We start from the raw sequence: 25,354 nt of genomic DNA on the forward strand, positions 1-25,354 counted from the left end.
AAAGTGACAGAACGCTCAGAAATCTCCCTGATTATTTCATCCACTAGATGGCAGCACAGAGTACTGTCCCGAGTGAATTCCACACTTGGAGTTAACATTAAAGAAGTTACTGGAAAAAGGTTGTTTCGAAGACATGGGGGGAAATGCGTCTGACGGCAAAAGGTGTTGTCGGAAAACACTTTATTAATTTTTTACAGGGTTTTTGTTAAGTTTTGAATCAATTTGCTTTATTTTAGTACATGGAATCCAAATGTGGCTTTAGCTTTTCAGTTCTAAAGTGTTCAATTATTTTGCACAGTGTCTGATGCCAGGGGCGGTACGGTGGCGCAGTGGGTAGCGCTGCTGCCTCGCAGTAAGGAGACCTGGTTTTCGCTTACCGGCATGGAGTTTACATGTTCTCCCCGTGTCTGCGTGAGTTTCCTCCCACAGTCCAAAGACATGCAGGTTAGGTGGATTGGCGATCCTAAATTGGCCCTGGTGTGCGCCCTGTCCTGGCTGGGATTTGCTCCAGCAGACCCCCATGACCCTGTGTTAGGATATAGCGGGTTAGAAAATGACTGACTGGTTTCTGCGCCATTTTCTTTTGTTGAGGGCAAATCTTCTTCAGCTGCGCGGGTCGCCTGTTATCCGTTTTTCGATCACACAGAGTCAAGATTCTCAATTCTAATCAGGTCGCCTCCGTTTTGTGGACTGTCTTGCTATGAGTTGCCATCGGTGGTTTAAGCCAACACTTTTGCACGGTATGATGGCCCCCCTCCACAAATGACTGTCAGTAGAGATCCTCTAATGATAATTCTGGGTGTAAAAGATCCAAAAAAGGCAAAAGTGGGTTGTGAGGAAAAAGGTTTAAGAGCCTCTCGTTGACAGATGCGGCCATTTTGTGACGCGTTGCCGGCGGGGGGCGTGGCCTCAGAGGTCGTGACATTTCTCATCCGAGACTGCGAGAGCAGAAACAGTTACTGTCATGTCAGCGGCTCTCTTTGTAAAGGCTGCCCTGGTTGACGATCTTTTGGCTTTGAAGTTTTGAGTGATTTTTAGATTTCTGACAACTGTCTCTTCATCTTCTCGGTTGCAGTTTTACTTTCATTTTGATGTTTGATCTCCTCGTTCAGCTCCCTCTTGTAACGTCTGGTTCTCCAACTTTAGCAGAACAGGTGTACAAAGTTAAACGAAGGTGTTGGTTAAAAAAAGAAGACCTGACTTTTGTTTGGAAATAGTTTAGAGTCGACAATTTAACTTCCATGCGTAACGAGGCAGCCTCGGCCACGGCTCGGAGTCCTGGGTTACTTGATACGTTTGACAGCTGAGATGGTGGCTGCTGCCGGCTAAGGCCTGGAGCTGTGAAGGAGGCAGAGACGGGTGACACGGCAAACGTACGGAAATTGAAACGCCTGGCGCCTGGCCAGCATTCCCATCCAGAGTCGTTAGACGCGGGTTATCGGCTCAGCGCTTTCTGCAGGAGTACACAGAACTCCATTACTCTGATTCACAGAATGCCAGCTTCTCCCAGGAGGAAGGCAGGCAGTGATTAACGGTTGGGTGAGGTGGTCCTCGCAGCTTCACAATGCGCTTTTTAATTGATTACCGCTTGAAAAATGAAACACAAACATCGCAGGGGAAGGCACCGGTAGTTTAGCAGTCCTTTTAGAAAAGTAGAAATATGCTGTGCTGTAGATATGCAGTTATAGGCCGTTCAGTTATTTACAGTAAATATCGTGTGTGCGTGTGTTGTCACAAATAATCACACCAGTCACCCGTATAATGTATCCCGGCTGCAAATGTAGTCAATTTTCAAAGAGTTGTTCACAAGACTGAGTCCAAGACAGAACTGATTACATGAGGCAAAGATGGAGGCTTTAAAGGCCCATTTAGGAAGTGACATCATCAAAGGGGCCGGAATTGGACGTGACATCGTCTGGACCGGAAGTGACATCATCAAAGGGGCCGGAATTGGACGTGACATCGTCTGGACCGGAAGTGGCATCATCAAAGGGGCCGAAACCTTGCAGGATTTCCTGGGAAAGGTCTGTAGGGAAATGAGAAAGACAGTCGCGCACTCTGCCACCCCCTGGTCAGATGTTTTATTACAACTATTCTGGCCCTTTAGCTGCCTCCTACTTGCACGTGTGTGATAGTGTGTATATAGATATATTGTAAAAGCTAGCCTGGCCACAGACAGACACGACAACACAGTGTCCAACACACACACGTTTATTTAGCTCTCTTAGGTTGGAGACCCCCGATGTAAGCCATGTTGTTGCTTATTGAATCCCGGTGGAATAAACCGCATTCTCAACTGGGGGGTCACTTGTGGTGTTAACTTACTTTGTGCCCGTTGCAGTCAAGTAAAGGAAGAACAAGTGGCCACTGGAACTGTTGGGGCGCCAAGCTGGTGGTCCCCGTTTCAATTCTAACAAAAATCTTTTCATCAGAAGAAACACAAATTAGGGCCGCTACGGGCGCCAGCAGAAAGTCTCCCCAAACTACTAAGTATGGCCGTCATGCTGGGCAGAGAGGTAACTCCCACCTGTCTTCCGGTCCGGTGTGAGACTGAATGTCGTCTCCCGTCAATAGTGTGGGGGGTCCTGAAGGGGCGGAGTCAGTTTTCCTCATCGGATGTCTTCTCTGTGTGGCGGTGAGAATAAGAGAGGAAAACGTTAACACCGGCGCCCCCTCTCGACCCAAAATGGTATTACATACCTGTGATGAGAGGTCCTCAGATGTTCGTGTGCCTGACACTGTTACGTCTTTGTCTGTTTTTCTTCCTCCCTGTTCCCTTTCTTTTTATCCTCTTGATTTTCCTGTCAATCCCTTTCTCCCCCCCACCCCCCTCTTCAGCCCTGATATTTCCCATTCGTCTGTTCCAGTGTGGTGCTGAGATGTCACCTGCTGCACTCGGGTCCCAATCCAGATGGTTTATCGTGTAGTTGGGTGCAGCAACGCGATATCAGTGCCTGCTCCCAACCTCCTCCTCCTCATCCTCATCCTCTTCCTTCTCTGCTTTTATCTGCAGTGTCTTTTTTAATATTTTGTTCTTCCCTCTTTTTTTTTTTGTTGCAGATCAAGAGGGCTATACGGGGTAACGAAGGTACCCTACAAGTGCATGAGCGGTTTGTTGCGGGGTCTTTAGCTGGGGCCACAGCGCAGACTACTATTTACCCCATGGAGGTGAGATACGTCTTTCCATTAAAAATTTTCATTCATTGCTCAGAGATGTTTTTACAGGGAATTCCTACCAAAAAGCCCACACCCATCCGCCCCAACTACCCCCCACCCCCAGTGTCGGGCCCCTCCTTTTGTTCCCCTTTTCTGTGAATCACCAGCCAGTTCACATGTCTTCATATTGAATTGACACACGACATGCAGGTCTGCTGCACCTTTGATCAAATCCAAATCCAGGTGAGTGAGTGATTGATTGGCTATACACCTGTCCTGTGATTGATTGATTTGTTAGCTATACTACCTGTCCTGTAATTTATTGGCTATACTACCTGTCCTGTGATTGATTGATTAGCTATACTATCTGCCCTGTGATTGATTAATTAGCTATACTATCTGTCTTGTGATTGATTGATTAGCTATAATACCTGTCCTGTGATTGATTGATTAGCTATACTATCTGTCCTGTGATTGATTGATTAGCTATACTACCTGTCCTGTGATTGATTGATTTATTAACTATACTACCTGTCCTGTGATTGATTGATTGATTAGCTATACTATCGGCCCTGTGATTGATTGATTAGCTATACTATCTGTCCTGTGATTGATTGATTAGCTATAATACATGTCCTGTGATTGATTGATTAGCTATACTATCTGTCCTGTGATTGATTGATTGATTAGCTATAATACATGTCCTGTGATTGATTGATTAGCTATACTATCTGTCTTGTGATTGATTGATTTATTAACTATACTACCTGTCCTATGTAATTTATTGGCTATACTACCTGTCCTGTGATCGATTGATTGATTAGCTATACTATCGGCCCTGTGATTGATTGATTAGCTATACTATCTGCCCTGTGATTGATTGATTAGCTATACTATCTGTCTTGTGATTGATTAATTTATTAGCTGTAATACCTGTCCTGTGATTGATTGATTAGCTATACTACCTGTCCTGTGATTGATTGATTTATTAGCTATAATACCTGTCCTGTGATTGATTGATTAGCTATACTACCTGTCTTGTGATTGATTGATTAGCTATACTACCTGTCCTGTGATTGATTGATTTATTAACTATACTACCTGTCCTGTGTAATTTATTGGCTATACTATCTGTCCTGTGATTGATTGATTGATTAGCTATAATACCTGTCCTGTGATTGATTGATTAGCTATACTACCTATCCTGTCCTGTGATTGATTGGCTATACTATCTGTCCTGTCCTGTGATTGATTGATTGAGTGATTGATCGGCTGTATTATTTGTCCTGTCAGTTTGTATCCTCGCTTTTATGTTTCTGCTGCTGTGTCCATCTAAAAGTCCCCCCGTGGGGTTAATAAAATGTCTCCGATCTAATTGAGTTCATGTTATCTTAATCAGGTCCTGAAGACGCGCCTGACTTTGAGGAAGACTGGTCAGTACACGGGCGTGGCAGACTGCGCTCGTCAGATCCTGCGCAAGGAGGGCATTCGAGCCTTTTATAAGGGCTATGTTCCCAACATGCTGGGCATCATTCCATATGCTGGCATAGATCTGGCCGTCTATGAGGTAAGCCGAGACTGTAAACATCACATGAGTAATCCAGCCAAGAGTATCTGTGTGTGTGTGTGTGTGTGTGTTGGGAGGGTATTGGGGGGATTCCATTGGAGGTCAAGTTAGGTACGTGCTGTCCTGCCAGCCTCCATGTGCCACATCCGACACTCACAACAACTGCTGACAGCCGTGGCTTTAAACTTTTTTTTAAATAGCCACCTTGACTGAGTGGCAGCGAGTGAGATTTGTTATTCGGTGCCCACTGTGTGCCCGTGTGGCGGACCTGATCCTTCTGAAGTTATTCTGCCTGTCTTCACTTTACAAACTGGGATTGTGGGTTTAAACGCTTAACCTTACAGGATTACTGAGGTGTCATTCTTATTCTTTTTGGTACTTTTCTGTTATTGTGACACACAGTAAGGCACCGTGTGAGTGCAGCCTTAGAATTCAGGAGAGTAATTTTAATATTAGGGTGGGGTTCTGGAGGGTTAATTTATTACGATTAGAGACATACAGTATAAAAAAGAAGCCCCCCCTTTCGAAATATTCCCATTTTTCTTGCTTTACAGCCTTAAATGAAAACACACACACTAATATTTCTTCCCAGCTTTACTTATTCAATGCCACCTCTAACATCCAAGTTTAAGATATCACAGCTACAATTCAGAAGAATGATAAAAAAAAACACAAACAAGACCTACTGAGATTAATAAAGGATCACCCCCCCCATGTCAGTGTCATTTTGTTGACCCCCCCTTTTGCTTTAACGACAGCCTTGAGTCAGTTGGGATTCTTCTCTCTCAGCTTTGCACACCCAGATTGTGTAATATTCGCCCCCCACTCTTCTTTACAGTTTGCTCAAATTGGACGGTGAGCGTTGCTGGTCTGCTATCTTCAGATCTTTCCACAGATTTTCACTGTGATTGAGGTCTGGGCTCTGACTGGCCACACCAGGACATTCACTTTTTTCTCCTTCAGCCACCGTGGGGTCAAATTTGCTGTGTGCTTCGAGTCGTTGTCGTGTTGAAAGGTGAACATTCTGCCCAACTTTCTGGTAGAGGGTAGCAGGTTTTCCTCAAGAATCTGATGGTATTTTGCCCCATCCATTTTTCCTTCTACCCTAATGAGAGCCCCAGGCCCCCCACAACAGGATACTGCCCCCTCCATGCTTTACTGTCGGTATGGTGTAGATAGATAGATAGATAGATAGATCTTTATTGTCATTGTCACTTTTACAAAGGAACAACGAAATTGAAGGTGCAATCAACTCAGTGTGAGGAATAAGAGTTAAAAAGACAAAAAGACAGAATATAATAACAAACCGAATAGTAATAAATATACAAATTGCACTTGTTGACCTAAGGTATATATTGCACATTGGAAGAATAATATGGAGCAGTTTTATTTTGAGTTCAGGGCCATGATTGCTTTCGGATAAAAGCTGTTTTTAAGAAGGTTTGTCCTGGTTTTCATAGCTCTGTATCTCTTGCCCAATGGCAAAAGCTGGAAGAGGCAATGACCGGGATGTGATTAGTCCTGTGAAATGTCTATTGCTTTTTTGCGGCTTCGGGAGGTGTAGATTTGTTCCAGAGTGGGGAGGGTACAACCAATTGTTCTCTCTGCTGTCCTGACGACCCTGTGGAGCACTTTCTTTTCTGAGGAAGTGCAGCTGCCGTACCACACACACAGTCCGTACGTGAGGACACTCTCGATGGAACAATGATAAAAAGCAAGGAGCAGATTTTTTGGGAGGTGGTTCTTTCTGAGAATTCTCAGAAAATACAGTCTCTGCTGCGCCTTCTTTAGCAGCTCCTTGGTGTTGGCACTCCAGGTCAGGTCATCCTCCAGCTCCATACCCAGAAACCTGAACACCGGGACCCTCTCCACACAGGCCCCGCCAATGATGAGTGGCTGGATGTCAGTTTTGTTTTTTCTAAAGTCAATAACAAGCTCCTTTGTTTTTTTGGTGTTGAGGAGCAGGTTATTGACTGTGCACCACTCTGACAGCCACTCCACCTCGTCCCTGTATGCTAGCTCACCCTCCTTGCCCGAGATGAGTCCGACCACCGTAGTGTCATCCGCAAACTTTATAATCTTGTTGCTATGGTGAGTGGGGACACAGTCATATGTGTAGAGGGTGTAGAGGAGCGGGCTGAGCACACAACCCTGCGGCGTCCCAGTATTGAGGCTGAGAGCAGTGGATGTGTGGAGACCCAGCCTGACCCTCTGGGAGCGACCCGATAGGAAGTCCAGTGTCCAACTGCAGGTGAGTGATGGAAGTCCCAGATCTACCAGTTTGGACACCAGTCGTTGTGGGAGGATGGTGTTAAACGCCGAGCTGAAGTCTACAAAGAGCAGTCTGGCGTAACTCCCCTGCTGCTCCAGGTGGGTCAGGGCAGCATGAAGGGCTGTGGCCACAGCATCCTCCGTGGATCTCTTTGCTTGGTAAGCAAACTGAAATGGGTCCAGGTCTGCTGGCAGGCAGGCGATGATATGACTCCGCACCAGTTTCTCAAAGCACTTCATGATGACAGATGTGAGTGCCACTGGGCGGAAATCATTCAGACTGTTCATGTTGGATTTTTTCGGCAGCGGAACAAAGATTGAGGACTTGAGGCAGGATGGGACAGTGGCCTGGGACAGGGACTGGTTGAAAATCCTGGTGAAGATTCCAGCCAGTTGATCTGCACAGTCTTTCAGCACCCGTCCAGCCACACCGTCGGGTCCTGCAGCCTTCCTCGGGTTCACTTTCCTCATCACCCGCCTCACCTCACACTCTTCCACTGTGAGTAAATTGCTGTTGTGAACAGGCTGTTGTGATGGAGCTGCTGTTGGTGTCGCCTCAAAGCGGGCAAAGAAGATGTTCAGCTCCTCTGCCAGAGAAGCGTCTCCCTCGGCAGCCAAGGAGTTGCTGGATTTGTAGCCGGTGATGTGCTGGACACCCTGCCACACCTGCCTGGTGTTGTTACTCCTCAGATGATCTTCTATCCTCCTTCTGTACGCTGCCTTGGCCTCTCGGATGCCTCTCTTCAGGTTCGCTCTGGCTACACTGTAAAGAGCCCCATCCCCAGACCTGAAAGCAGTATTCCTAGCTTTCAGCAGACTCTGGACATCCCTCGTCATCCAGGGCTTCCTGTTAGGATAAATCCTTATGCGTCTGTCCCTGGTGACGTTGTCCGTGCAGAACCTGATGTAATCCAGGACTGCAGTAGTGTGGTACTCCAAGTCTTGGTGATAGAAAACCTCCCAATCGGTTCTCTGGAAGCAGTCCTGCAACTGTTGGGAGGCCTCCTCGGGCCATATGGTAACAGTCCTGGTCATAATGGGAGCTTGTTTCCTGAGGGGAGTATATGCAGGGATTAGAAGCAGAGATGTATGATCAGACTGGCCAAGGTGTGCTAGGGGTTTAGCCCTATAGGCCTGTCTGATGTTTGTGTACAACTTGTCCAGTGTTTTTACTCCCCTGGTTGCACACTTTGTGTTGATGGAATTGAGGGAGAACTGCTTTCAGATCTACATGATTAAAGTCCCCAGAAATGATGTGAACAGCCTCAGGATACTTGCTCTGTTTACTGCTGATGGTGTCATGCAAAAGCCCCAGAGTCAAGTTAGCATTAGCATCAGGTGCTATGTACACAGCAGTTAGCAGTATAGCATTGAATTCACGGGGGAGGTATATGGGTCTGCATTTAATTGTCATAAACTCCACGTCTGGAGAGCAGTGTCTGGTGACTATGGTGGAATTTGTGCACCAGCTATTGTTCACATAAATGCACAGCCCCCCTCCTCTCTTCTTACCGGATTGCTCTGTCCTGTCTTGCCGGTGTGCTGTGTGGCCTGCTATCTCGATCGCCGTATCCGGTATGAGTGGATTAAGCCACGTCTCCGTGATCAGCAGGATGCAGCAGTCCCTGATGATCTTTTCCGTTGCAATCCGCAGCTGCCACTCGTCCAGTTTGTTTGCCAGCGACCTCACATTTGAGGAGAAAATGCTTGGAAGCGGTGGTTTGTGTGGCTGCTTCCTTAGCCTCACTAGCACGCTGCCTCGGCACCCCCTCTTTTGTTTACGTTCTTTGCGCCGCCGCCGGCTCCTTGAAGCTGGGATTGTAATCCACGGAGAGCCCGGTGTTCGTGCGATGTCGTCCGGAATGTTGTGGACGCGGAGAAACTCGGAGGTCGAGCAACTCTCGCTCCGTAAACCGATAGATAAAATATCCTGCCGGCTATACGTGTATTTATCCAGGCAGGGTGGAAAAAACACAATCTGAGTCGGAGAGCACACAGCCGCAGCGTCTAAGCGCGCCGCCATTGTATGGTGTGTTGTGGATGGTGAGCTGCATTGGTGGACCGTTTGGCATTGAGGCTGAAGAGTTTGATTTTGGTCTCATCTGACCAGAAGACCTTTTTTCCACTTGGCATCAGAATCTTCAAGGTGCATTCTGGCAAAGCTCAGACGAGTCTTAATGTGGCCTTTCTTGACAAGTGGCTTTTTCCTTGTGACCCTCCTGAACAAGCCACAATTGTGGAGCGGTTGTGAAATTGTGGTCACATGCACACCATTAATGACCACTCTTTGACATCAAGTCCTGTAACTCCTTCAAAGTGGCCATTGGCCTCTCGGTAGGCTCTCTTACCAGTTTCCTCCTTGCTCTTCCATCCAGTTTGGAGGGTCCTAGTCGTACCAAACACTTCTTTATGATGGACTTTACTGGGCTCCTTGGGATTGATTAAGCCTTGGAGATGTTTTGGTCTCCATCTCCTGCCTTATGTCTGTCCACATCTCTGTCCCTGAGATCTTTTGAAAGTGACCTGCCACCCACAGTCAGGTGTTTGCTGTCAGTTACACTACCAAGGAAGGGAATGAATGGACCAGGAACAGCTTCACTGATCACACTCATTACAACTGATCACAAGTGGAAGGAAGACAGTAACCGCAATGGAAATGGTGGGCACTGACACCTGAGTGAGTTTGGGGGGGGGGGGGTCCTTTATTCATCTCAGGATTTCTTGTTTTTGATTTTTTTAAATTCCTCTGAACTGTAGCTGTGATATCTTTCACTTGGATGTTAAAGATTTCATTGAGTAAGTAAAGCTGGGAAGAAATATTAGTTTGTGTGTTTACAGTTAAGGCTGTGAAATAAAAGAAATGGGAATATTTCAAAGGGGGGGATTCTTTTCTATACTCACTGTAGGTTACTGTTGCTACCCGGTTTGTGACATTAAGTTTATAGGATGTGGGTAGGGGTAGATTGTCTGATTTTGAACCGTGCGTCACAATAATAGAAAAGTACCCACCGTTGATCTATCTATCTATCTATCTATCTATCTATCTATCTATCTATCTATCTATCTATCTATCTATCTATCTATCTATCTATCTATCTATCTATCTATCAATCATATAGTGCCTTTTCTATCTATCTATCTATCTATCTATCTATCTATCTATCTATCTATCTATCTATCTATCTATCTATCTATCAATCATATAGTGCCTTTCCTATCTATCTATCTATCTATCTATCTATCTATCTATCTATCTATCTATCTATCTATCTATCTATCTATCTATCTATCTATCTATCTATCAATCATATAGTGCCTTTCCTATCTATCTATCTATCTATCTATCTATCTATCTATCTATCTATCTATCTATCTATCTATCTATCTGTCTGTCTATCAATCATATAGTGCCTTTTCTATCTATCTATCTATCTATCTATCTATCTATCTATCTATCTATCTATCTATCATATAGTGCCTTTCCTATCTATCTATCTATCTATCTATCTATCTATCTATCTATCTATCTATCTATCTATCATATAGTGCCTTTCCTATCTATCTATCTATCTATCTATCTATCTATCTATCTATCTATCTATCTATCTATCTATCTATCTATCTATCTATCTATCTGTCTATCAATCATATAGTGCCTTTTCTATCTATCTATCTATCTATCTATCTATCTATCTATCTATCTATCTATCTATCTATCTATCTATCTATCTATCTATCTATCTATCTATCTATCAATCATATAGTGCCTTTCCTATCTATCTATCTATCTATCTATCTATCTATCTATCTATCTATCTATCTATCTATCTATCTATCTATCAATCATATAGTGCCTTTTCTATCTATCTATCTATCTATCTATCTATCTATCTATCTATCTATCTATCTATCTATCAATCATATAGTGCCTTTCCTATCTATCTATCTATCTATCTATCTATCTATCTATCTATCTATCTATCTATCTATCTATCTATCTATCTATCTATCTATCAATCATATAGTGCCTTTTCTATCTATCTATCTATCTATCTATCTATCTATCTATCTATCTATCTATCTATCTATCTATCTATCTATCTATCTATCTATCATATAGTGCCTTTCCTATCTATCTATCTATCTATCTATCTATCTATCTATCTATCTATCTATCTATCTATCTATCTATCTATCTATCTATCTATCTATCTATCTATTTTTAAAGGACCGCACAGTGGTTTAGCTCTGCTGCCTCACAGACCCCACAGCATCCCAGAATTGAGTTCGGCCCACGGTTTCAGTCCATTTCAGTCTTCTTCACGCATAAGAAATCTGACAGACGAGAGGAGGCCATTCAAGTTCATTTGTCGCCCGCTTGTTTAGCTCATAGCTCAGTTAAGCTGATCCTCCTACAGGTGGTCCGGGTTTCTGCGTCACCTCCGTGTCTCGGTAGTTTGTTCAGAGTCCGAGTGCTTGCTGGCTTCAGTTTTAAGTGCATATCCTCCGATGCCCTCGAATGTGCGATTCACTCATTTTTTTATGAAATGATTTTATTTATCTTGACTCCTCTGTCTGTTTGTTCGTCTGGGGCAAATCTGGCAACTGAATTTTTAAACCCACTTTTGGCAAAGAGAGTGTCTTCCAATTTTACATACGTGTTCAGCATCGATGACAATACAATAATCCATCAAAACCAATGCAATGATGTAACACATTTTGTCGTAATCAACGGTCATGCGATTCCAGTTAATGCACACACAACAATGACGGAGAGAGAACAGAGTGAGATATCGGAGCACACGAGCGAGAGGTGCAGCGGACTGCCTGTGTGGGTGAGTGGAGTCAGTGAATATGCGGGCCGACTTTACTCGTGTACTTTTGCGAAGGAGTAGCCGCGATGATCACGGTGAGGAAGTATTGCCGTTCTGTTGGCGAGATTGTTTTTTCACAGCGACCGAGCACTAAGAGCAGCATTAGGGGGGTGGCAAGTGGGGCAACCGTCCCAGGCCCTGCTTTTGAGGTCTGCGTGGTTCATTCGAGTGGATTTATCAAGTTATATTCTACAGTATATGTAGTAAGAATGACGCTATATAGCACCTGACCCAACACAGATTGGACATGGGAGACACGTGTAAAATAAAACAAATACTTTTTTATTTTCTTCGTCTGCAGGCTACGCCTTCCATGTACCCACAGACAGAACACAGTCCCAAGCACAAGTAACACACAAAAGCACTTTTCTATCACTTCCACCACCACTCCTCCTCCTCCACAAGCCTAGTCCTCCTCCTCCTCCTGACTCTGGCCGCCGAGTGGTGGTCGCTGGCTTCCTTTTATTGGGTACCCAGAAGTGCTGCAGGTGGTTGATTATTGACATCCAGCTGCACTTCCAGATAAGGCAAAACCAGTGCCGAAAAGGGGCCAGCTGCTCCTGTTGCAGCACCCACTGGCGGCGCCTGTGGAACCTCACAGAGCTGCACAGAACTCCAACCCCCATGAAGCCCTGGGGGAGTCTGAGGCACTGCTGCAACCCAGGGAGGCTGCCATCTAGCATCCAGGGGGAGATACTGGGCTTCCCACCCTTGTCCCCCTAGTAGATGTGGTGAAGGGGCGTCCCAGCCAGGCATGGGCCCTGGCCATCCATCACAATATATATACAGTTAGGTCCATAAATATCTTGCAAAAAATTATCTTTCAAAAATGTAGCTGAATACTGTAACGAGAAAATCCGGTGTATGTTAACATCATTTTTTTATTAAACTAGGGGGCTCTGCTGCCTGCTCACTGCGCTCGCCCGCCCCCGGGTTTGTTTTACCGGATTCACAATTTAAAGAGATTGTTGTTTTCATGAGAATTGTTACATCTGCGTTATTTTCACTTTTACTTTCAAACTTTAGTAAAAACAATACTTGGAATTAAGCTTTTCTTCAAGATCGCATTGAATTTTGATTCCGTGTTTGGACTTCTACGTTGCGTTGTCACGATGGAACTGCCTGTGAGTGAATATCGTTACTTTCTCTCTAATAAATAAAAGGACTTTCTCGAATGTTTGTCCCTGCCCTCTCTTCTTCGCTTACTCGTTGACGTGTCTTCTAGAACGTATAAAATTATTGTCCTGATAAAATTTATAAGAGCTGAGAGCACAGGAAGAGTGTCTGACAAAAGCATTCACACGACTGAGAGGTTAGATGACCGAAGTCTTGTTTGAAAATAGTTGAAAGTATGACGTGACTTGTAAGAATCTCATGTTAAATGTCTCCATCTCACGGGACTTCATACCGCAACAACGTTTTTGGAATCTTTTAATTCTCGCTGGCAACACGAATTACACGATCTACAAGTCTCTGACTTAAAAGTTTAAATCCGAACAATGTATTCAATCTCTTTTTGCTGTTCTGTTATTTTCGCTGAGTAATAATTTCCGTATGGGCGGCATGGTGGCGCAGTGGTAGCGCTGCTGCCTCGCAGTTAGGAGACCTGAGGTTCGCTTCCCTGGTTCTCCCTGCGTGGAGTTTGCATGTTCTCCCTGTGTCTGCTCCGGTTTCCTCCCACAGTCCAAAGACATGCAGGTTAGGTGCATTGGCGATTCTAAATTGGCCCAAGTGTGTGTGCTTGGTGTGTTTGTGTGTGTCCTGCGGTGGGTTGGCACCCTGCCTGGGATTGGTTCCTGCCTTGTGCCCTGTGTTGGCTGGGATTGGCTCCAGCAGACCCCCCGTGACCCTGTGTTCGGATTCAGCGGGTTGGAAAATGGATGGATGGATGGAATAATTTCCGTATGTTAGCGCTAATGTGATCATCACTATCATTTTTTTGAGTCTTTCAAATTTTTGTACTTCCATAATCTCTAACCTGCTCTGCTTGTGTATCGCGACAACGTTTTTGATCCTCTTTACGACGTTCTACTTTGTCTTCTACTCTTTATCTTTTATTTCCAACCCCGCTTGGAGCTGAAAGCGCAGGAACTGTGTCTGTCAATAGCATTCACACGAATGAGAAGTGAGTGGACTGTGGGGGTGCCAGCCTCTTTACGTCTCTTTTAATTCTCGTCGATACGCCCCCTTGTTGGGTAGAAACACTACTTTCCCTGATGGCAACACGAATTAGACGATCTACAAGTGTCCAACTTAAAATTGAAATCCAAACAATATATTTGATCTCTTTTCGCTGTTCCGTTTTTTCGCCGAGTAATAATTTCCATTTGTTAGCGCTAATGCAATCTTCACTATCATTTTTTTGAGTCTTTCGAATTTTCCTACTTCCATAATCTCTAACCTGCTCTGCATGTGTATGGCGCCAAGTTTTTGATCCTCTTTACGATGTTCTACTTTGTCTTCTACTCTTTGTATTTTATTTCCAATACCGCTTATAGCCGAGAGTGCAGGAGCTGTGTCTGTCAATAGCATTCACACGAATGAGAAGTGAGTGGACTGTGGGGGGTGCCAACCTCTTCACGTCTCTGCCGCTACGCGTATATGGATTTCACGTTCACCAAACAACAAATCTTTTAATTTTCGCCGATACGCCTCTTCATTGGGAAGAAACACTACTTTCCCTGATGGCAACACGAATTAGATGATCTACAAGTCTCTGAATTAAAGTTTAATTGACCTCCACTGGTCAGCGGGCACTCCTATTCGCGTGCGTCCCAAACCGATTCCACACACTGAGTTTTTCGTGCCTCTCGGCTCGCTCCCTTTAATTCTCTCTTCTCCCAGCTCCTTCTCTTTTTTTCGGTAGACGGTCCATCCCCTTACACCACCCACCAGCTCCCCTTCAGGTGACGTCCTGAACACAGTTAATTCCTCAGACGTGTATTTTAAAGTGGACGAGGCGGCAGGAACGGACCAAGTGAATGCAGTGTGTAGCGACCGTTAACACTATTGTTTGATGCCATCTTCTCTTTTACGTGATGCCAGTCTCAGTCTCTTGCTCCTTTTCATTCAATTAGACTCTGAAGAACACGTGGCTCCAGAATTACAGCCAGACGTCTCCGGACCCCGGGGTTTTGGTTCTTCTGGCCTGTGGAACGGCATCCAGCACTTGTGGACAACTGGCCAGCTACCCGCTTGCTCTCGTCCGGACCCGAATGCAGGCACAAGGTAAGCCCACCCTCTCGGTAGGAGTTTAGTCGATCGGTAAAACCATTTGGTGCCCCTCAAGAGCTTCCTGGTCTGTTCTGTTGTTTCAGCTTCACTGGAGGGAGAGCCGCAACTCAGTATGGTGGGCCTGTTCCGGCAGATCGTATCGCGGGAAGGAGTGTTTGGCTTGTATCGAGGCATCGCGCCCAACTTTATGAAGGTGATCCCGGCCGTCAGCATCAGCTATGTGGTGTATGAAAATATGAAGCTGGCCTTGGGAGTCGTGTCAAAGTGAGAGTGTTAACAACGGTGGTCCCAGTCTTCATCCCCGTTGGGCACTGGACAAGGACCGGGCAGATCCTGCAGGGAATCGGCTTCAGTGTTCAGATTGTCTCCCCATCCGTTGAGCCAAGCAGGATCCACAAGAGGTGGAATGAAAGGTGTGCCGTCCGCTAGTGACAGCGTGGCATTTCTGCACATGTACTGAAACATCTGCAGATGGCAAGCCATCTCAGAACCTCGTTTTGCTCTCGGCAATAATATCAAATATTCGGTTTTATTATTTTTAAACAAGCATATGCACCTTGAAAGCCACTCGTCGCCCCCATCATTTCCTGGGCCCGATTTCCTTGCCACACAAATTATTTATTAGAAGATTTTAAACCCGGGCAGCATGCTGGCATAGTGGTTGGCACTTGCACTTTGTTCTGGGTTCAGTTCCAACTGTCTTTGTTTTTTTCGGTTCTTGTCACATCCCAAAGACGCGCCAACTGGAAGAACTGGTAACTCTAACCTGGCCCAGTTAGTAAGCGTGGTGGTGGTTTACCGTTCGTAGGCCCTGTTGTAGATTTCGACTCCTGTCCCAGGGTTGGTCCTCCTGCCTTGTGCCCAGTTCTGCTGGGATTGTCTAGGGCTCGGGTAATGGAATTAAGAGAAGATGAATGGATGGAAACTTCAAGGGGTGCGATGTCTGGGTGGCATCTCACTGCCGGCAGATGCCCGGGCTTCAAACGCGGTCAAGTCAATGCATGGCATTTGTGTTTTCTCCACCTGAGAGTGACTGGTGACTTCAAAATTGGCCCAGTGTGCGTGCCCTGGCATCCCACTTGGGGTTTGTCCCACCAGGGACTTCCAGCTCCTTATGACCCACTAATGGATGGACACTGAAACGTGAGGAATACTTGATGCCTACTCTGGCATGAATGTGAAAGGACTTCACCTACAAAGCACTGCCAGCTTTTAATGCCCAGGGTGTTTCCTATCAGGGACTAAACTGAACACCTGATTTATTTTTCTTTCCGAAAACTTGGGGTCCACCGCACTCCTTCTTCCTCTTTCTACTCATACACCACCACAGCATGATTAGACCTCGGGCTTCAGGGGGTTTGAAGTCAAATGACTTGAAGATGCAAATTTTTTTGATTTGGGTTTCCTGCCCAACTCCAAACGTTCATTAGACGAGCCAAGTGCCTCCCGCTACCGACGTGGTGGTCGTCGATGTCCGCTATTAATGTCCCAAAACTAAAAGAAGAAGAAGGAAGTGTCAGGTGGGCAGCCAAGGTACGTGTACAGCTCAGCTGCATGCGTTTGCACAAACTCTTTGAGTGTGTCTGGAGATCCTTGAACGTGCGGACCACCTGCTCTATAGAATGAACAAGAAACTTCCAGAAAAGAAACAGGAGAGAATCCATGTCAAAAAACCAAAATGGAAGTGATGACGTCCTCTGGCCTCCCCGATACCCCATCTTGTCACCAGGAAAGCACCATTAGTGGAAAACGTGGCATGGGACTCAAGTGTCACCGTCGTATCTCCGGTTCACCGGTTGCCCAAGACCCCTAGTTAGTTGTGGATAGGAAGCTTATGAGGCTTGAAGAGGTCACCGTTACTTAAAAGCGAGCGCCGCTAAAGCGTTAGGAGCTGACCGGTGACGGCCAACCTGGGAGAGGCGAATGTGGCGATGAGGACCTGCCAAAAAATGGTGAACGTGAAACGATGAGGATGCTGAGGGATGGCATGTCGAAGATACCAAAAAAAAAAAATGCACCCACAAACTTGTACAGTCAGTGCGGGGGTCCGCGGACAGACAAAGTGACGTGCAATTAAATTACCCCAAAGTCAGGACAAATTATTTTACTGGTCCAGAATGGGGGCGCTGCATGTGGGTGGGGAGGGGGGGGGGGTGTCATTAAGACTGGCTCAGATATCCACAATGCAGGCAGCACACCCAGGTGCCGAAGTCTTAACCAGCCGTCCCACCAGACTTGTGGTTCATGGAGTGGGCACAGCACCTCTGAGCGTCTTAAGGCTGTGTGTCTGCACGGCGGTGCTTTCGTCCAACATATCAAATATTCTTTTTATTATTTTTAAACAAGTATATGCACCTTGAACGCCGTTCATCGCCCCCATTGTTTCCTGGGCCTGATCTCCTTGCCACACAAATTATTTATTATAAGATTTTAAACCCGGGCAGCATGCTGGCATAGTGGTTGGCACTTGCACTTTGTCCTGGGCTCCGTTCTAACTGTCTTATGGTTTGGTTGTTTTTCCGCTCTTGTCACATCCCAAAGACGTGCCATCTGGATGAACTGGTAATTCTAACTTGGCCCAGTTAGTGAGTGTGATGGTGGGTGGTGGGGGGGGGGGGGGGGAAGTCTACCGTAACTAGGCCCGGCTGTAGATTCGAATCCTGGTCCTGCCTTGTGCCCAGCCTTGCTGGGATAGACTTGGGCTCGGGTAATGGAGTTAAGAGAAGATGAATGGATGGGAGCTTAGATGGTTGGCAGGCTGGGCTGGCATCTCACCCTGCACCGGACACCCCTGTGCTTCAGACACGGTCAGGTCAATGCATGGCGTTTGTGTTTTCATCACCTACTCCACCAGACACAAACCCAGGTGCCGCAATCTCAACCAGCTGTCCCACCAGACCTGAGGTTCATGGAGTGGGCACAGCAGCTCTGAGCATCTAAGGCTGTGTGCCCACACTGCGGTGCTTTCATTTCAAGATTCAGTCGTTAGCCCTCCCCCCCCAATTTAGCCTCTTTGCCTACACTACCCTGGCATTTTTTAAACCCCCAGATTTTTTGGAAAACGCATCTCGTGAAATGGATGGGGAGACGGGAATCGCACTCTGATTGGTGTGTGTGTGTGTGTGCGTATTCTGTAGCCCTTCCCTGATTGGACCCGGCTTTTAGAACATTAGAACAATCGGGACCAGCACAGGCCATTCAGCCCACCAAAGATCGCCAGTCCGCTCCACTTATTTCTTCCAATAAAACATCAAGTCGAGTTTTGAAAGTCCCTAAAGTCTTACGGTCTGCCACAAATTTGGTCGCTTATTCCAAGTGCTTATTACGTCTCATTCCCTGATTGGTCAACCTTCTTGTATTCCAACATGGCGGCACAGAGGAATTGCCTCTTGTTGGGTTGCTTGCCCGTACGTCATCTAAATTGAGTCTTGTGCGGTGTGAGTGCTGTGCACACGTGTGCAAAAGGCAAATAGTTGACCGATGGGTACAGGTTGGTGGTATATCCCGTGGCTGGTAGCGTAAAGGATTTTTCACGGATTTTTCCCGTAATTGCGTGCATGCCCAGTGTAGGCGATCAGCAACGTCTTGTACGTTTTCTCGTCTGGATGGTGATAACTTTTGCAAACGACGTGAAAATGGCGGTGTGGATGGAGATCAAGTGTCTCATCGTATGGTAAGTGGGGGTCTTGGCAGGTTCATCATGGCACCCTGAGTCTGAACACGTGACACACGCACACACTGTCCGCTTACATGAGGTTTTGTTTCAGCTAATCGCTAATTCTGAGGTCTTTTCCCCCCCTTTGACGGCTTGTAGGATCAGAAAGAATCCATTTTGTTTTTGTATGTCTGAATTGGCCTTTGAAATTGAGGACGGCGTGCAGAGCTACAACAGGCGTTTCAGACTCCCCTCCTGGTTTTCTTTCCAGCCATTTCCTTGATTTGTCCCCAGTTTGTGTTGGACCACACCGTCTTGCCTCGATATTTCTCTAATCGGCTTTTACGATTCAGAACCCTCAATTGTTTCCTACGGAAGCCGAGAGAGGACATGCAATATCGTTATTTTGTTTCGTTGTTGAGATAACGGACTCATTTTGTCGAGATCTCGAGAAAACAACCACAAGCAGTCCACCATAGTTGGCAGATGCAGGTCCAGTGTCCTCAGGGACACAATTAAGGGACTCAGCACTTCATCCGCCGCTCCCTCCACCTTGATCCAGCAGGCTTGATTCTGTCTTTAGCCACAGGGGGCGCCGCTGAGCACACGAGTGCTGACAGTCAATGGCCGCCCCTCCCAGAAGTTCCAACGCATTTAACACAACGACGAGGAATAAGGAACACGGTGGGGGGCTTTGGACCTCACAATCAGACAAGGAGCTCGGCATGTACCACGAGAGAATTGTGGGTGAACTCTCTGTAGCTGTGAACCCTTCGTATAGGGTGGGCTCCATCAGGCAGCACAGAAAAAGGGGGTGGTCACAACTGTGCTGGCAGGTTGGCATGCAGTCGCTAAATGTGACGTGGGCATTGTAATCGCAACTGTGGTGGGAAACCTGAGGTCTCAAAATGTGACATCGGCTTAAACGCAGCCCACCTCACACTTTCTGGTGCCGCTCGACCCGCTCTGCTCATTGCGTGAATCATTAACGGGACTTTCACACATTGCTGATGTCACGACCCGATTTGGGGGTGATGTCGGCTCAAGTGTAGCCCACCTCATCGCATCCCTTGCCCAATGCTATCAGGGGTGTTTCCAGGTCAGACCCTCTAAGATCTAAGTACCAGCTACTTAACCATGGTGCGTCAGAGGTAGTCGGTGGTCCGTGAAGCCGCTCACGTAATGCGACATATCCAGCGACTCACTCCTATAAGGTCCAGCAGGCTTGATTCTGTCTTTAGCCACAGGGGGCGCCACTGAGCACACGAGTGCTGACAGTCAATGGCCGCCCCTCCCAGAAGTTCCAACGCATTTAACACAACGAGGAATAAGGAACACGGTGGGGGGCTTTGGACCTCACAATCAGACGAGGAGCTTGTCGTGTACCACGAGAGAATTGTGGGTGAAGTCTCTGTAGCTGTGAACCCTTCGTATAGGGTGGGCTCCATCAGGCAGCACAGAAAAAGGGGGTGGTTACAGCTGTGCTGGCAGGTTGGCACGCAGTCGCTAAATTTGACGTGGGCATCGAAATCCAGTCATTTAAATTGATGTGACCTGATGATGAGATCAGCAACTGTGGTGGGCAACTAGAAGTCTCAAAATGTGACATCGGCTTAAACGGAGCCCACCTCACACTTTCTGGTGCCGCTCGACCCGCTCTGCACATGGCACATTCACACATTGCTGATGTCACACCCCGATTTAGAGCCCACCTCATCGCATCCTTTGCCTGCTGCCGTCAGGGGTGTTTCCAGGTCAGACCCCCCAACTAAGCTCCCAGGCTGTGAAAATAGACGAGGAGGAAGATGAGGAAGAGTTCTTCTCACAAGCAAACCCAATCAGTTTTCTAGAGCTGCTCAGATACGAGGTGGACGCCTTTTTGTAATTTTTTTTTTTTTGAAAGCGGTGGTCCGCATTTCCTCCCAATTCTGATTGCCCCCCCCCCTCCTGTGAATGCTACTGATTTCTATATCGTTGCTGACTTTTAAACTGCATGAATTGATGAGAAGCTCCTGGCTGCGTCTCCGCTCTGCGATGAACGATTGCGCTTGTTTTCAGAGAGCGAGTTGTACAAAATCATTTGGGAAGCTTCCTGCTCAGGGCGTATTTATTCGGTTTTGCTTTCTTTCTTTCTTTCTTTCTTGCTTTTCTTTTTTGAAGGATGACTTGTGTGTTTTTAATGATAAAGTCCCAAAAAAACTGATCACAGCTTCCTGGTTTCTTGTGTTTTATTGGACTCTTTGAAGTTTCTTGTCTCCTTGCGTGTCTTCAGTACAATCTCTGGAGACGATGAAAGTCGTTTTTGTTTTGTTTTATGTTTTTTTCCCCAAAGGCACACGTGAATAGAATTGGGGAAGAAAAAAAAAATCTACCACCAAGAAAGCGTCATTTCAAATACCTGACACCCCACGGAGGTCAATGCCAAGGAGACGCCAGAGTCACGTCAAGTTTGACACGTGTGCAGTGGAATTTGAACCTGCGTGTCTCCTTAGAAGAGAAATAAAATACAAAAGCAAATACACAAAATAATTAAAGAAAAATACGTGGCCTACGAAAGCCAAAACATTCTGACCGCTCTGAATGATGCACAGGGTGGCAACTGTGCCCACAGGCCCTCCGCTTTCTATGACTGTAAAGGCCCTCTTCGTGGCATTTCTATGCATAGCACCAGGGGGTGTGGGGGGTGGATTAGCTCAACTGGCATTTATAGTTCTAGATAGACATCTAGTGAGCTCCTACCAGTGCTTACATGTGTGCCAATCTGGGCACCACACTCTCCTGCAAGTCCTTACAGGTGTGCCAGTCAGGGCACTATATCAGGTGATCTCCTATTAGCACTTACAATTATGCCACTCTGGACACCATACTCTGGCATTTATAGCTCCTTGACATCTTGTGATCTCCTATTAGCCCTTGCAGGTATGCCAATCTGGGCACCATACTCTGGCATACTCTCCTACTAGCACTTACATGTGTGCCAATCTGGACACCATACTCTGGCATACTCTCCTAGTAGCACTTACATGTGTGCCAATCTGGACACCATACTCTGGCATACTATCCTACTAGCATTTACATGTGTGCCAATCTGGGCACCATACTCTGGCATAGTCTCCTACTAGCACTTACATGTGTGCCAATCTGGACACCATACTCTGGCATACTCTCCTACTAGCATTTACATGTGTGCCAATCTGGGCACCCTACTCTGGCATACTCTCCTACTAGCACTTACATGTGTGCCAATCTGGACACCATACTCTGGCATACTCTCCTACTAGCATTTACATGTGTGCCAATCTGGGCACCCTACTCTGGCATACTCTCCTACTAGCATTAACATGTGTGCCAATCTGGGCACCCTACTCTGGCATACTCTCCTACTAGCACTTACATGTGTGCCAATCTGGGCACCCTACTCTGGCATACTCTCCTACTAGCACTGACATGTGTGCCAATCTGGGCACCATACTCTGGCATACTCTCCTACTAGCACTGACGTGTGCCAATCTGGACACCATACTCTGGCATACTCTCCTACTAGCACTGACATGTGTGCCAATCTGGACACCATACTCTGGCATACTCTCCTACTAGCACTTACATGTGTGCCAATCTGGACACTATACTCTGGCATACTCTCCTATTAGCCCTTGCAGGTATGCCAAGCTGGGCACCATACTCTGGCATACTCTCCTACTAGCACTTAACAGGTATGTCAACCTGGGTACCATACTCTGTCATTTATAGTTTTCTCATTTCAGGTGATCTCCTACCAGCACTTACAGGTATGCCAGTCTGGGCACCATTCTTTGGCACTTAATAATTCTTTGACATCTAGTGATCTCCTACTACCCCTTGCAGGTATGCCAGTCTCAGCACCATACTCTGGCCTTTCTAGTTCTCTAATGCTTACTGCTCTCCTACTAGCATTTACTGGTATACCAACCTGGATACCATGGTCTGGCATTTATAGTTCTGTGATGATTAGGGATCTCCTACCAGGACTTACAGGTATGCCACTCTGGGCACCATACTTGTATAAATATTATTCTCTGACGTCTAGTGATCTCCTACCAGCACTTACAGGTATGCCAACCTGGGTACCTTACTTTGGCATTTATAGTTCTGTCATCTTAGGTGATCTCCTACCAGCACTTGCAGGTATGCCAATCTAGGCACAATGCTTTGGCACTTAAATTCTTTGACATCTAGTGATCATCTACTACTCCTTGCAGCAATGCCAATCTGGGCACCATACTCTGGTATTTCTACTTCTCTGATGCCTGCTGGTCTCCTACTAGCCCTTACAGGTGTGATGATCTGGGTACCGTACTCTGACGTATGCTTAGTGATCTCGTACCAGGACATACAGGTATGCCAGTCTGGCCACCCTACTTGTATATTTATTGTCTGACATCTAGTGATCTCCTATTAGCACTTACAGGTATGCCAGCATACCCTTGCATTTCTAGTTCTCTGATGCCTGCTGCTCTCCTACCCACACTTATGTGCCGATGAGCCAAAACATTCAGAGCACTCACATATGAAGTGAAGGATGGTGACTATCCGGTCACATTGCGCGCGTCACGGTCAGGACACATGAGGTGGTAAGCTGACAGTGGGTGCTCATAGTGGACATGCTGAAGACTCGGGCAGATGTAAAGAGTGGAGTGGCACTGACGACTGGGTCCGAGCATTTCCAGAACAGTAAGGCTTGTGTCCTGCTCCCCTGGCGATTACAGACCGGGGTCCAAGAAGGGAAAAACCCCAACAAAATGTTGGACAGCCAAGAGTCATCGATGGGAGAGGTCAACAGTGGCACAAGTGGGCAGTGCTGGTTAGTCTGATGGTCAGTCGAGTGCCACAGCACAGAGTGCACTGAACCCTGCGGCGTGTGGGACTGGGCAGCTGCAGTGCCCTTGCCAACCCACATCCACCGTCAGAATTCCATGATTCCCGTTTTCTGTTTTATCCTGTGGACAGCTGGGTACGTATGTGTTGTTTACCCGGGGAAGAGATGGCACCAGGATTCACCGTGGGAAGAAGACAAACGATATGAAAATATCTCCTGTTACTCGTGTCGCATAAACCGCAGGTCACGTGGTCCACTCAGGTGCTCACCTGCCACAAAACACGCGCAGCTTTTGATAAAATATAGTTACATAAATAACTCCGGAATATGAAGGTGGCCCACAAACAGGAAGCCTCTTCACGTGGGATTGTGCTGTTAAATTGAAGACCCGCCTCTCCTCCTCACTGATTGGTCAAAGGTCCTGTCTTCAACTCAACGCGTTATTTATTTAATTACACTTTAACAGTTTTACATGCTGTGAGCATCCTGCAGGAGAGCATGTCGTGTGGATTGTGTGTCACGAGTAACCAGAGGGGTTTTTTCAAGGACGTTTTTGATATTTGCTGACGTCCAGTGTTGGCTCCCGTTATTTAAGAAACTTCCTGTTCTTTCTCTACGAAAACCTGAGATTTTTTTTTCCAGCCATCCCTACAAACTAATAACATATGAAGGGAACACATTTGTGGGGGGAATATCCCGTAAGTCAGGACTCCCTGTGTGACGTTAACCAAATTGGTTTGCTCGCCATTGGCTTGCGTTGTAGAAGAAGGAGACGGGATTTTTTCAAGAGGTTGGGTTGGTGATGGAGACGTGCTGATGTCATCCTTACGAGTGGAATCGGAAATAAAGTGAGGAGTGACCGCCATGTCAGAGTTCATTAAAATACAAATTCTGCTCCTAAAAACTGCGTTTTTGGTTGCCACTAAGGATCTCGGGGGGAATTTTTAAAGCTTCTTTTTCCCCCCTTTGGAATTTGTGACAGATAGGGGGCGCCACTGAGCCCCAAACCCGGAACACAACCAACACAAATACAGTCACTGGTGCAAAATGGAGGTTTCTTTTCTACCAAAGCCTCCCGGAGGATTCTTCAAAGGTGACACAAACAGCCAATCAGAATATCTGACAGTCACATCCAACCCGCTACATCCTAACACAGGGTCACAGGGGTCTGCTGGAGCCAATCCCAGCCAGCACAGGGCGCAATGCAGGAACAAATCCCAAGCAGGGTGCCAGCCCACCGCAGGGCACACACCAGGGACAATTTAGAATCGCCAATGCACCTAACCTGCATGTCTTTGGACTGTGGGAGGAAACCCACTCAGACACGGGGAGAACATGCAAACTCCACACAGGGAGGACCCGGGAAGCGAACCTCAGGTCTCCTAACTGCGAGGCAGCAGCGCTAATTCAAATTACTTCTTTACAGGGATGTCAGAATTAGAAGCAGAAGCACAGGAGCGTCTTCCGCACTCGAAACAAACCTATGGAGTAGTGATGTGCAATGAACAAACCAACTACTTGTTTTGTCTTGGTCTCTGAACGAACGTACTGCTACAGTGACATTAAAGAACGAATGTTTGTGAGGCATGCGCAGTGTGTGGTGTGTTTTACATTGCACTCCGTGACAGTCCAGAGCTTTCAACTTAAGTCCACTGAAATGGCTGCTGTCTTCAGGAAAGAGCCAATCAGTGAACTGCTTTAGCAAAACGGTCAGGACGACAACCAGCCAACGACTGACTTGG

The 25,354-nt window shown here is 46.5% G+C and overlaps 1 protein-coding gene across 3 annotated transcripts in view; it reads left to right on the forward strand.

The window, feature by feature from the left end:
- Window positions 1-17,220, forward strand: part of LOC114642620 (calcium-binding mitochondrial carrier protein SCaMC-3-like) — a 71,746-nt gene extending 54,526 nt beyond the window's left edge. For all 3 annotated transcript variants that reach the window (XM_051920701.1, XM_051920702.1, XM_051920703.1), the window contains 4 exons: window positions 3,061-3,168; window positions 4,556-4,723; window positions 14,946-15,096; window positions 15,186-17,220. In XM_051920701.1, coding sequence (XP_051776661.1) covers window positions 3,061-3,168; window positions 4,556-4,723; window positions 14,946-15,096; window positions 15,186-15,370 — 612 coding nt within the window. In that variant the 3' untranslated portion in view covers window positions 15,371-17,220. The remainder of the gene's footprint in view (window positions 1-3,060; window positions 3,169-4,555; window positions 4,724-14,945; window positions 15,097-15,185) is intronic.
- Window positions 17,221-25,354: the final 8,134 nt, after the last annotated feature.

The sequence above is a fragment of the Erpetoichthys calabaricus genome, chromosome 17 (assembly GCF_900747795.2).
Source record: "Erpetoichthys calabaricus chromosome 17, fErpCal1.3, whole genome shotgun sequence".
Classification (NCBI taxonomy): Eukaryota; Metazoa; Chordata; class Cladistia; order Polypteriformes; family Polypteridae; genus Erpetoichthys; species Erpetoichthys calabaricus.